Source organism: Megascapheus bottae, unplaced genomic scaffold (assembly GCF_031878675.1).
Source record: "Megascapheus bottae isolate mThoBot1 unplaced genomic scaffold, mThoBot2.hap1 HAP1_SCAFFOLD_204, whole genome shotgun sequence".
Taxonomy (NCBI): Eukaryota; Metazoa; Chordata; class Mammalia; order Rodentia; family Geomyidae; genus Megascapheus; species Megascapheus bottae.
Window position 1 is genome coordinate 79,802 of NW_028327518.1, and position 13,221 is coordinate 93,022.

Genomic DNA, 13,221 nt, shown 5'->3' on the forward strand with positions numbered 1-13,221 from the left:
AAAGATTTCTTTATCAGAGGTCAACATTTCTTTGGACCAAGAACCTCATTTCTAGGAAATTCCCCCTTCCAAAAATAGTATATTTTGTGATTGTTTTTGATGAATTGTACCAAATTTGGGTGAAAAATAGTTTTACGAATTTCCAGTGTTTTACTGTGTATAATTTAATGATTCAAAGCAGATCACACATATATCTAGAGAGGTCAGCATAAAATAACTGATACCAGAATATGGATATACATGTGTACAAAGATGTTCAGAGACTGAGCACAAAGAATGTGGAGAACTATTGGAGTGTCACGGCAGTGCGATTTTGTCTGTGCCATTCCATCCTTCTGAAAATTGGGTGAAGGACTCAGACTCCAGAAGAAAGAGAATTCTCCCAGTCCTTGTGAGCAGTGAAGGGAACTCTTAGAAAACTCTGATCAGACCACCTAGGCATGAGACACAGATCGAAGGGTTTGTACACATTTTCTAGGACTGCAGTAACAAAGGATCACAAAGGAAGAACTTGTGCACTAACAATTTACCTCCCACGACTGGGGATTATAGGTCTGAAAGTGGCTGTGAACATTTGTCTCTTGTTCGAGACAGTAGAAGGGAATGTCTCCACAAAGTCTCCCTTTTGGTTTGGACAATTGTTTGGCCCATCCACTCCTCCTTTAGATTTCTATCCTATTTGGCAGATGCCATGTTCTTCTGTAAAGTTAATGCAACCTTTTTCATAAATGTGAATCGAAGGTTTCTGACTCCATGAATAGTGCACAGACGTCATTTATTTGGGTAAAGCCTTAAAGTCTTGGCATCAAGACATGATTGTAATTGTTGAAATGAACAGTTGCTGGGTTTTCTCACAAGATCACATTCTTCATCAAGGAAATTACCAATTGTGTGTGTGTGTGTGTGTGTGTGTGTGTGTGTGTGTGTGTGTGTTCCTGTGAAGTTGCTGTGGTATTTGGCCTTGTGCTCCTTTTGTTCTTGTGCCATGGGTGTTGCTTCCACTCTTGATCTGTACATTCCTCATCAGCATTTTGCTGCTGAACTGAATTAGCCTTTCAGACACATTCTTTTCCTTAGTGACTTTGTTTTTGTCATCTGTCTTCAGTTCTCTCAGTACATGATCCAGTAGATCACAGAGGTCTGACAGTGGTTCATCTACCCATGCCAGATCATCCTGAGAGCACAGCCAGCAAGGGATGATTGAGTCAGCATAGACAAAAGCAATCTTCTGTCCTCAGAAGCTTCATTCAGCACTGGGCCCAAACTTTAAGCTGCAGTTTCAGAGACAGGGATTGAAGCTATAGAACAGTTAGATACACAACTCAAATGCATATCTAGCACAAACCATAGTTTAAACCCCCAACCTTTTAGGGAAATGCATTGTTTCTTCTCGCAGTGTCCCACTTAATTGTCTCTATGTTTTGTATTTTGTTATAGTGAGCACCACACATTAGAGGTCCTCATATCTGAACTGAGCGCAAATGTTTGGTGAGTTGATTTGACATCTCAGTGTACAACCGTTTTGGAGTCTGAGGACAATACAGATTATACAGACAGCCTAGGAATATCTTTATGAAGTCATTTTGAATATTGACACAAATAGAGGATGATTGCGTTGGTCAAAAAACACTGGTGGATTGGTTGCTCTGTAGTCTAGGAAGCAACCAAATTTTTCATAATGTCAGTGCTTGTATGTTGCTTTCTATTAGCCAACAGAGGTGACAATCCTACTCAGAACTAACCCCGTGGTGAAATGGTGTGTAGAGCCTAGTATTAAAGTTCTTATTGAGTGTGGATTGACCCTGCATTCTCCAGAATGGTGATACTGAAAAGCCCACCATTATATTGATGGAATTCCTGCTTCTGGCCTACTGTCCATTGTTCCTATCTGAGAATTGAAATCAGTAAAGATATCCCAGATTATTGAAGGAATGGAGGAAGCAGAAAATTAGGGAATTCAGGGTTGAGTTCCTTTGATTTGCATTGAAAGTTACACAAGATGGAATTAGGCATTGTGGTAGATGTACTGAGAAAAATTCTTCCATCTTGGATGAAACCTTTAATTTTCTGAGGTCCATATTTAATATCCCCAAGAGATACAATTCCATTTCTATGGCAAAATGGAATACTGCTTTTCATTTAATAACATGCCTCTCAGTTTTGCACTGCAGTACCAGAGAAAATCACTCGAGGGAACACAAGAGCTGGAGATGTAGATGTAGCTCAAGTGGCAGAACATTTTCCTAGCATGAGCAAGGCCATGATTTCGATATCCAGCTTGTATAAAACATGTTTGAGTTCCTCTACATGGTCCAAATCAATTATCTGTTTCTAATTTTATTTCATTACTAGTGATGTCACGACGTTTCCAGCCACTGTGGTTTGTGACTCAAACATTGACATTTGGTGAGTTGTCTATCATCTGAAAATTAAACTGATTTCAATGTAAGTACAATGTCCAATCAATATGGCAGCTTCTCAGAGAGTTCTCATGTAATCCTTGTGTGTATTGAAATAGAGAATGATAGCATAAATGAACACACACTTGATCATGGTCTGCTTTGAAGTGAAACCTAGCAACCAAATCCTTATTTACATATCAGTGCCTGCATGCAACTTTCACAGAGCCAACAGTGGTAAGAATCCCAGTTAGAAACAGTGAAAATGGTCTTAATGGATTCTCAATGAAAAGAACAACAGATCTTTTTCATTCTCCAGAATTCTGATACCCACTATCAGAACGGATGAGAATCCTTCTTCTTAGGGTACCGTTCCTTGTCCATTTGTGAGAGGCAGTTAAAAAAACAACCAAATAAATGAAAGGACAGAGGGAGTAGAGCAGACTTAGAATGCAGAAAATTAGAAGTTCTAAAGCACTGAGTTCCTCTGAAGTGAGTTCCAATTAGCATTAAACTGCATAATATCAATAGCATAGTGCTAAGTTTACTAGGAAAGAAAATGACTTTAATCATGCATAAAAGTTTTCTTTTACAAAAGAAATTAATTTTCCTTTCCAGGGAAAAATGGAAATACCTTTGTTCATTTTGCTAAGTTATGTATTATTTCTATTCCTATGAATTTATTTGTGTTAGGTAAACTGTAGCCAATTTGAATAAAAAACTAAGACCATGAGTTCACATGGCATTTGATTCTATCGTTTAATCCTCTAGCACGAATGGAAAAGATCCAACAGAAGTTGGGACCGAAGAATTGATAAAAAGGTCAGATATCTATATGTAGATAAAGATATGTAAATATACATGGTTGTTAAACAGAGTGTTTCTGGGAATTATTTTCAAAATGTTCTCAGTGCAGCTTTTTCTGTAAAATTACTCCTTTTCCATGGTTGTTGAATAAATGAGAAACAAGTCTTACAAAAGTGTTTTGCTATTTTAGTAAGCAGTGAAGCAAAATTCCTAGACAATCCACACCTTGCTGATATATTAGATCCTACTAGAATTAGATTTGTTCCTTTGGTGTTACAGCAGTGACACACAATTCCATGCATTTGTTCTGACCAAATGAATTTTTTCAAGGTGAAGAAACAAAATGTCATACCAAAGAGACTACAAGTTTGTTTCGTTGTGAAAGGGGTAAATAACCTCTTGTACAACTCTTTCCCATATTTTTGCTGGTTATGCCCAGTTCTCGGATGGGTGTGCTCTTTCTCTAGATCCAAAACTTAATTTATGCATAATATTTTCATTGTCCACTTTATGCCACATTTTAAACACTGTGGTTCTAAGGTTGGTGACACTATGAACACTTTATAGACAGCATTTATACTGGTGAAAGAGATGAATCCATGGCATTATGATTTTATTTTACTTCTTACTGCTCACATGTGAATACAGGGATCATGAAAAAATTCACATTTCAAATAAAAGAGTTTGGAGACAGATTGGGTCCACCAGCATGTGGGATGGGGGTACTCTGATACTATGGCTTCTAGTCAGGGCTTCAGGAATATTCTGCTTTCTTGCTTATACCTGAGGCTCTGCTTCTGGAACCACACATACAGTGCAACATTTTACTGGATCCTTGGAGATGGACAATTACAAAAATAAATTTCTACCCTGGATGTTTTCATATTGCTATCCTCTGATCTTTGTCACCTGTGTAGATATAATTATACATATGAACCAAAAGCATGCACATCCATCGTACATTCTGGTGAAAGCCCAAGTGGAAAGATCATTGATCAAGCAAGCCTAGGCACAAAGATTCACCATACCATGAACAGAGAGTATCACAGATAGTGCTCTGAGTTGAGACCTGAGTACTGGAAATAAGGGGTGTTAGGGACAGAAAAGCTAGAGATACAGCTCCATTGGCAGATACTTGTGTGGCATACTCAAGGCCATAATTTCTACACCTAGTAGTGTCAGAAAAAAATGTGTGATTTTTTTCCAACATGGTGCAACCTGATTTTTGTATATGTTTAATATGTCCACAGTGAAGACAACGACTTAACAACGGTTGTTTTTCATTCTAATGAAGACAACAGTAATTGGTGAGTTGATTTTTTTTAGTAATATATCATTCTGGAGGATAATGTGTCTTCAGACTACACAGGACTGCCTGTCCATATCTGCAGGTAATCATGATCTGGTTTGAAACTTATTAGAAAATGATAGAGTAGATCAAAATACACTGACTCATGGGGTGCTATGAAGTCAAGTACTAGCATCTCAAATCCTTAGATCACCACAGTGCCTGTCAGCTAGTCACATGAGCCCAGGCAGCTGGGAATCCCTTTCTGAAACAAAAAAGTAATCCCAGCGGTCTATATGGCCCATAAAGGAAGACTATATCCTTCCTTCTATAGATGCCTGCAACCACAATCAATGGTAGCTCTGCTTCTAGACTTCTGTTCCTTGTCCCTATCTTAGAGGCAGGAAAGTCACCAGGGAATAGAGGACACCTAGAATGCTGATATTTAGATATCTAAGTCTTGATTTCCATTGAAATTAGTTGAACTGAAACCAGAAGAGGTTATTCTCCATCAGATCAGGTAGATTTATTGGGTCATAGTATTCTTAACTTTTAGGGAAAAGTCTTACCTTTTGCAAGTAGAAGAGTTTAATTTCTCTAAGACGCCTCCAATTGAGTTTCCTAGCATGTATAGATACTGAACATACCTATCCAGGTAGACAAATGGGGAGACTGAGAATTGTGATGTTCATGGAGGTTTCCAGCACTAGAGAACACCATTAACCTAGTTTCTATCTGATCTGAACACAGTGTGTACAGGAGTCTTTCTAACTTTGTTTCTTTGGATAAAACAGAAACTTATCTGGATAAAAGAGAAACATGTCAGGAAAGCAATGTTTCATGTCCCTGATGTGTTTAAGACACTGTAAAAACACCCACACAATCTAAAAGAACATTTCATTCAAAATGCTTTGGTATGAGATTTTTCAGATTGGGTGAAGGACAAAAGAATCCTGAAAGAGCAAGAAACAAAGAATTTGGAAAGAGCCAGAAACAGGCTGCAGTTGGCAGGGCGTAGAGGAACCTTCAACAGCAGGTGAAGCTGGTTCTACAAGTACCCACTCATCATCACTGTTGATGGAACCCGCCTCACATTTATACGTGTTTCATGTTTATTCTGGTGGATATGGATGGATGTAAGAAGTTAGTCTAGGGACTTAATCAGGAATTTCTTGGTTGCAATGAAGATGTGTCCCTCTAGAGTGTAATTGTACTTAAAAAGGGGGACTATGCATTGGTATTAAGATGATAGGTCCTTCAATATGAATCCATCAGCTTTTCCTTTGCAGAAGTTTAATGTTCAGTTCACTATCACAGGAAAACTCATTTCTAGTTAAAGATGTTAGATATGAATTCGGACGATATAGATGAACATTCAAGGTAAGTTATTACCAGACTCATCAAAGAAATGCAGTGATTGGCTTTTCCAAAGTTATATTTAATAACAGTATCTATGTACTTTGGTCCATATTGATAGCAGACACCTCAATCCCAGTGTACATTGTTCAGAGGCCCAGCTGCAGGTCTCTAGTTTATGGCCCTTGGGTTACAGCGTGAAGTCTCTTATAATGGTGAACTTTCAGTGTTAGTGACAGACACTGGAATCAAGAACTTAAATAGTATATAAGAGATGTAGACTAGGAGAACAAACTGAATCGGGAGGTAACAGAAACCATCACCAAATGCTGTATCCTTTTTGCATCTGAGAAGAAAGGCAGAGGAAGTAAACACTTTCCTATATGCAATATTTGTTTAATGCATCATAAATTTATAAAACTCAGTAAACTGTAAAGTCATATACAAACTTCCAAGAAATTGATTTACTTGGGCGTAAGGTTCCTGTAGCTATAAGCTTCAGAATCATTTTTATACAATATTTAATTTAAGAATTTATATATCAGATCTGATATGTGATCAAATGTATGTTATCACAAGTGTGCATGTATACATATGCAGAGATATTTATAAGGAGTGAACACACAAAACACATGAGTTAATGATAGCTAAGTGTGTAGAGCACATGACTGGAAGTGGGCAGGATGAAACAAGAGGAGAAAGGAAGAAGACGTTCAAATTTGTAAAACGACCCTCTTGAGGGTTTGGAATTGCAGTGTCATTTTAACTGTCATGCTTGTCACTGATGTGTCAGGGGATGACATCTTTCTTCAGATGAAACTGGGTGAGGGAAGAACAGGTCATTAGCAATATGCTTCATCTACATTGCTCACATTAATAACATATTCCTTCAGAAAATATGAAGTATATTAGCTATGGGTCTGTGTTGGAGTCCTTCTTGGACATCTAGGAGGGGGGTAAGATGGCGACGGAGCCCACAAATAATTCCAGGAACACAGACTCTGGAGACCAGACTCCAGACTCGGTGCAGTTCGCTAAATACAGATCGAGTGGTGGCCACCACATCAGCAAATGGGGACCTCCCTGTGTATGACCTTCAGCCAATGGTGTCCTGAGACACGACCCACTTGCTAGGAGTACCCGGGAACTCCTATTTCTGGTGGGAGGGGCCAGGTGCCCTCTGGCTCTGGACTGCTTGGGTCACTGAGTGTGTACATGCTGAAGCACAGGTGGCAAGCAGCGGAGCTCCTACATCACTAGCTAGGAGTCCCCACAGTTTCCCCTTTTTCTTTATTTGTGGACACTCATAACGGGATGTAGGATGGGGCCCAAACCTTGTGCAAAGATATTAGCTAGATGGCATGCAGGCAAGCCTGGATAAACTCAACCAACTTAGCTAAAGCAAACATGGGTCCTGCTGCTGTGGAAATGAGTGTGGTGGGCTAGAGAGAACTAGGGCTAGGTGGGTTTAAGATGGGACTGGCGTTAACGGGAGACACAGCCCCCATGTACTCCCCAGCATGCTTTGAGGGAAGACAATAGGGTTGCAGTTCCTCTGATTGTATTGTTCATAATCATATCACGGTCCCATGCCAGGGTAGACATAGGATGAGGTAGCTTTGAGGAGAGTGTGGAGGCAGAGTCTGTGGCATCCACAGCCAGCAGAGCAGTCATCCAGGGTGGTTTTTCTGGATAGGTTGGTGTCCTAGGTCATACTGGTGAGGTCGCAAAGGTGGAGGCAGAATTCAGGTCAGCTGGCTGTGGCTGGCAGCCTTCTTCCAGGGGGGTGCTGGTCTCCCGACTGGCGCTGGAGCTAAGGTGACTGAACCCTGGAGGCAACTCAGAATAGCGACCACGATGGGGAAGAAATGAAGCAAATCACCAATGTGCTCCCCTTTCTGACCTGCCGGAGTACACTTTTCCACATGGACTCATCCCGAATCCTACCTCCAATCCCTCACAGGGAGAGAGACAGAACAATTTCATAAAATTGCTCAAGCTTTCCATCAGAAAAGTGAAGGTGCCTGCCCTCCAAGATCCCTTTCCACATAATTGTTTATAGAGGTCCACTTACCTGCTAGTTGTGCCCCACGTCTGGGCACCAGTTTTTGGGGTCTTTCTCAGACTTCTAGGAGGGAGTAAGATGGTGACAGAGCCCACGAATAATCCCAGGAACACAGAGTCTGGACACCAGACTCTCAGTGCAGATCTAAGTTTATTTTAGAAAACGCGATGGCTAAATACAGATCAAGCGGTGGTTGTCATGTCATCAAATAGGGACCTCCCTGAATGCGACCATCAGCCAATGGTGTCCTGAGACAGGCCCCACTCGCCAGAAGTATCCGGCATCTCCTACTCCAGGCGGGAGGACCAGGCACCCTCTGATTCTGGACTGCTTGCATCACTGAGAGTGTACATGCTGAAGCACAGGTGGCAAGCAGCGTTTCTTCTAAACCACTAGCTACAAGTCCCCACAGGTCTGTAGTAGATTGCAGAAAGAAACAGATGTAGAGGCTAGGGAGCAGCAGAACTATTTGTATGAAAGATCAAGGTCATGTAAGTATCCCTTATATTATACAGTCCTGTCATTATGTGAAGCTAGTGTTTACAATGCCCCTGGGTCTAGCTGTGCCCCTCTGCCAGCTTGTTCTAATCCTAATCTCTAACAAACTGAAAAGACACTCACCCTCATACCACACTTTGTATTGTTTTATAACAATGTAAATATTTTTAATGGTGGATATAAGAAATTGGTATGAGACGTGGAGAATCTGGAACTTAGCTGTGAGAAAAGAAGAAATTTGGAATGAGAAAACAGGGCCATTAGAAGCTAACAGCACTGCTTTTACTTAGTTGCAAACAATGAGCATAAAAGTTTTGTTGTATGGATATGGCTTTCTTGTATGGAATTGTCCCAGACCAAATACGTCCCTTCCCAAACTACTCTCTCTTCTTTATGTGGAAAGGTTGTTGCCAAGTCTCAAAGTGACTGGATTGATATGGTAATAATGTTCATTCTTGGCACCACATACTCTGAAGATTATCCCAACCTGTGAATGGAGGATATTGCAGTATCGTTCAGCACAAGTAATGACTCCATGGTTATTTTCTCTCCTCTGTCTTCAGTTACTTGGGAAAACTGGAGGTTTTGATTACATGTGATGAAGATCATGGCTAGATGACTACACTGCCTTCTCCTTAGGAAGTTGTGGCCTAGTGTCTTGGTGACTCATTGAGTAATGTGTTCTCTTTACCTTTGGAGATGACCTTGCACCTGTCTTCTTTTCTGACCCAGTGAGCTAGATAGACAATTACTTCAGAATGCTTATTGTTAATATTTTATCACCAAGTATATTTCTTTGATAATCTTAAACTGTAATGTTGTGCTGATTTGAAATCAAGTGTGAGAAGAAAATCTCAGTTATAGGGAAGAAGCATAGTCCACTGTTTTGTGACTTGCAAAATAATTTGACCCAGAATATGAAGTTTAATTATTCATGTGATATCTGACTATATGTATTTTTTGTTCCTATAGCACATCTGCATTTGAATTTTGTTCAGCACATGATGATGACAGTGTGACTGAAAGGTAAGCTATAATCCAAGCCATATAATAGAGTGCTAGACAAATGTATATGTAGAAGTTTATGCACATATTTTATATGAATGTATGTACAGACACATGGACACATAAGTATCCACATTCATAAGGCTGGAGCTGAGCCCTTGTATTTGAAGAAATACAAACAGCATGAAAGGAGTGGTGACATGTGTGATGCAGTGCAGTTCAGAAAGTGAAAGATTCTGTGTTGGATCACCAGTGCTGCTAGGAAAATGAAAGAAATATGCATCAGGAAGGGTCTGCCTGTCACACTGACTGTGTGGTATGTGGAAATTGGAGGTGATCCTATGTAGAAGCCAGCATGGAAAACAAGTTATTGAGACCCTTATCTCAAGCAGTGAGCCTGTCCTAGGAGCTCACAGCTGTATTCCCTTCTCCCAGGAGCACAGATAACCAGGTGATGATCTGAGGCCACTTCCGGACCTAGACAGAAGGAAGACCTTCCTGGAAAGACATCTACAGCATCAAATGACTTAGGCCATTACTCAGGTGGTCGAGTGTTTGCCTAGCAGGCAAACAGAATGCCCTGTCATCACACTCCAGTGTGACAAAAAGGGGAAGCATTCAGTAACTTTCCAACAAGCTCCTACTGGCTCTGTAAAACATTAGGTGTGACTCCTTCTGTGCTAATACACCACTGACTCTGTACCCACCTCCAAAACTCCCCACCCTGTGACTACTATTCTACCTCACACTTCTTGACTATCATGTTGAGCTGTCACATTAAAGTTAGTATGTTTTTCAATATCATCACTTTGTTTTCATTTGCTTCAAGACACTTTAAATTTCTTTCTTGGTTTATCAGTCCCCCGATCATTCAAGTGTCTATCACTTAACTTTCATGCGTTGTTTTGTCCTCTATCTTTTTGTATCTCTATTGCTTTGTAAAAATAAGATACATTGGTATATCCAATTTTTGTTTCAGTTTCTTCTAACCTGGTTATTAGCTTAACATGTGATTTTCTGGTAGAATGTATATTCTTCAGTTAGAAAATGAGATGTTTTGAAGTGTCTTCTAGACAAATTTGAAATGTGGTAAACTTTGATGTTTTGTGATTGACATTTTTGTCTGAATGATCCTTCCTTTCTAGCAATGGATATGAATGCATGTAATATACTCTTCAAGTATATGTCTCCTTGTAGATCTCATGATGTTGGTTTTATAGAAAAGCATTTTCCTGCACTATATACCTCTATCTTTACAATAACTATTCCTGGTTGTTTATTTGATGTATTTGCCATAATTTCCTGCTCTTCTTGACCTCTTTTTTCCAGTGATTGCTGTAGTCTGGGTTTTTTTTACGTATCAAGAACTGCTTGTTATTACTTTCATTTGATTTTTTCTAGACATACACTCTTCCTTTCCATCCTCACTCTTAAAAATGTGTATTCAGCAGCCAGCATATCATTGGGGCAGGGGTTTTCAAACTTACTCTACTACCATTGGCACTTTCATTGGATACAATAATGCATATTCCCCTAAGTTTCTGATTGAACAGAAGAGACATATTGCTCCCATTCTCATTTATTTCTGTCATATGTCCTTGTTTCATTGCTTCTTTGTTATTTGGTGGCTGCCAACCCAGAGAAGGATTGATTCTCTTCTTCTTTGTGTATTAGCCTAAAATTGTACCCTGTATGACTGGCAGTCAGTTGACTTAGTGTCAGTAAAGATATGATTAAAATACTTGATTATCATCAAAGAACATATTTATTTCAGCTTGAAATAAATGCTTTTGTGGGGTCTGTGGTAATATTAACAATCTATTGTTAAGTGAAGGATAATTATACAATCAGTAAATGTTAATATATCATTTTTATTATAATCAAAATGATGACCTAGTTTCATCTATATTCTGATTTTATCTGTCATTATGTATGGTATCCTATGAGGTAGCAATTTGCTATGAGTAGTGAAAATTGATCATTTGTATAAAGTAGATTGTTCTTTGACTGAACATGTATGCTAAAGTTATGTGTCATGCCTGCCTATGTATTCCAATACACTTCTATCCTGAAAATTGGCTGTAGGACATAATGTGTCATCTAGGATGGAAATGTGAGTTAATATCCATGAAGGCTCTCAATGATCTGATGATATTTACATATATACATATCTATGCGTATTCCTAATGTCAGAATGAAGGCAAGAAATGTGTGCATACACAAACAGATGTCAACATGTTAAACAAGAAGTAGCAGAGCAATATGGTATAGGCATGAGATCCCAGCTGTGAGACATAGGTAGGAATACTATAGTCTGCTGTCAAACCTAAGCAGTGAAGGAAACTCTGTGGGAAATGTATGAGAGGTAAGAGATTTTGCCCCAAAATGAAGAACTGTCATCTGATACTACAACTGAACTTCCTGAAAGAAACAAAAACGAAGGGTAGGGTCTAAATATACATACACTCTCACCTATGTGTATCTATGCATATTTGCATGTTGGTAAGTCCAGACACACGTGAATGGATAGTTACAGAAAAGAAAGTGATAGAGATTAGAGAATTTAATTTTAAGTATTGATGACACTGCAGAGCCTTTGATATTTTTCTAAGATCCTTGGGCTCTAGTATCAGTAGAGACCTTTCTAAAATCTTAGGTATTTCCAAGAAGAAATACCATGAATTCTTCTTGTTCCTAATCTATTGTAGTGGCCAAAACCAATTCAGTGTTATGCTGTAAGACTCAGCAGGTTAAGAAATTTCTCTCTGGTGACTCCATTTTGTCTAGCTAGAGGATAAAGCAAGTTACAGGGGTTTTGTCTGTCTGTCTGTCTCTGTTTCTCTCTCTCTGTCTATTCTCTGTGTCTCTGTGTGTCTCTCCCTGTCTCTCTCTATGTCTCAATGACTGAGAAAAGGTTGGACACTAGGGGTTTTTAAATTTGATGTGTATTTTCCAGAAATGCCTTACTGTTAAGGTGTGTTTTCAGCCCCAAACAAAAATTTGCCTAATTATGTGCTGGATGTGTATCTCAAGAGATGATGATGAAAAGACCAGAGAATCTTTTCATGCCCATGATCATCCCTGATATGTCTCATTTCATTGCTGTGGGAAGGAGGCTGGCTAAAATAGAATGACTTGCCTAGGATTTCACATGTTCTGGGGAAAACAGACAGCTGAAGACAGCTCCCTCATACCATTTGTGATATTTTTAGTGGATGAGAAGTCTTTTACCATCAAGTGATGGTTGGAATTTTATGTGAAATGTAATACCCAAAGCATGTCTGTGTGTTTGTTTGCACATATATTCTGTAGATTAAGGTAAATAACTCATGAACTACAAATCCTTTTATGAATCAGAGAGGCTGAACAGACAGAGGACAGTAGTGCTAGCAAGAAGGGGAGAGAGGAAGCAGAAATGTAGATGGTTGATCAGCTCCATTTTCTTCATAGCAAGGGATATGGAACATAAGGAAACCCACAAAATCACTGCAAAAAGTGGTTTAGGGTCATGTGAAAAAAACTCCTTTTACACCTTGCATAAATCTTTGTGTATCACATTTCATTGGAGAGAGAGGCCTCATTTCTAGGAAAACACAGGAAATAACCCCTAGCATATAAAGAGTATTTAGAGTTAGTAATCAGCTAGTTATAGCTGTTTGGAGAGAAAAAGTAGTTTTAGGAATTTCCAGAGTATTTGACTGCGCACAACTTAATGGTTCATGTTGGTAATGAAGAGCAGAACACTCAGAGATCTACAGAGGACAGCCATAAGAGGTCAGATACCCAAATACAGTCAGACTTGT

At 39.3% G+C, this 13,221-nt stretch overlaps 1 protein-coding gene across 1 annotated transcript in view; it reads left to right on the forward strand.

Moving 5' to 3' along the window:
* The first annotated feature begins 230 nt into the window (after positions 1–230).
* Positions 231–13,221, forward strand: part of LOC150039708 (uncharacterized) — a 28,979-nt gene continuing 15,988 nt past the window's right edge. The window contains exons 1-5 of the mRNA XM_090327642.1: positions 231–346; positions 1,438–1,488; positions 3,171–3,221; positions 4,457–4,513; positions 9,386–9,439. Of these exons, the coding sequence (XP_090183768.1) occupies positions 231–346; positions 1,438–1,488; positions 3,171–3,221; positions 4,457–4,513; positions 9,386–9,439 (329 nt within the window). The remainder of the gene's footprint in view (positions 347–1,437; positions 1,489–3,170; positions 3,222–4,456; positions 4,514–9,385; positions 9,440–13,221) is intronic.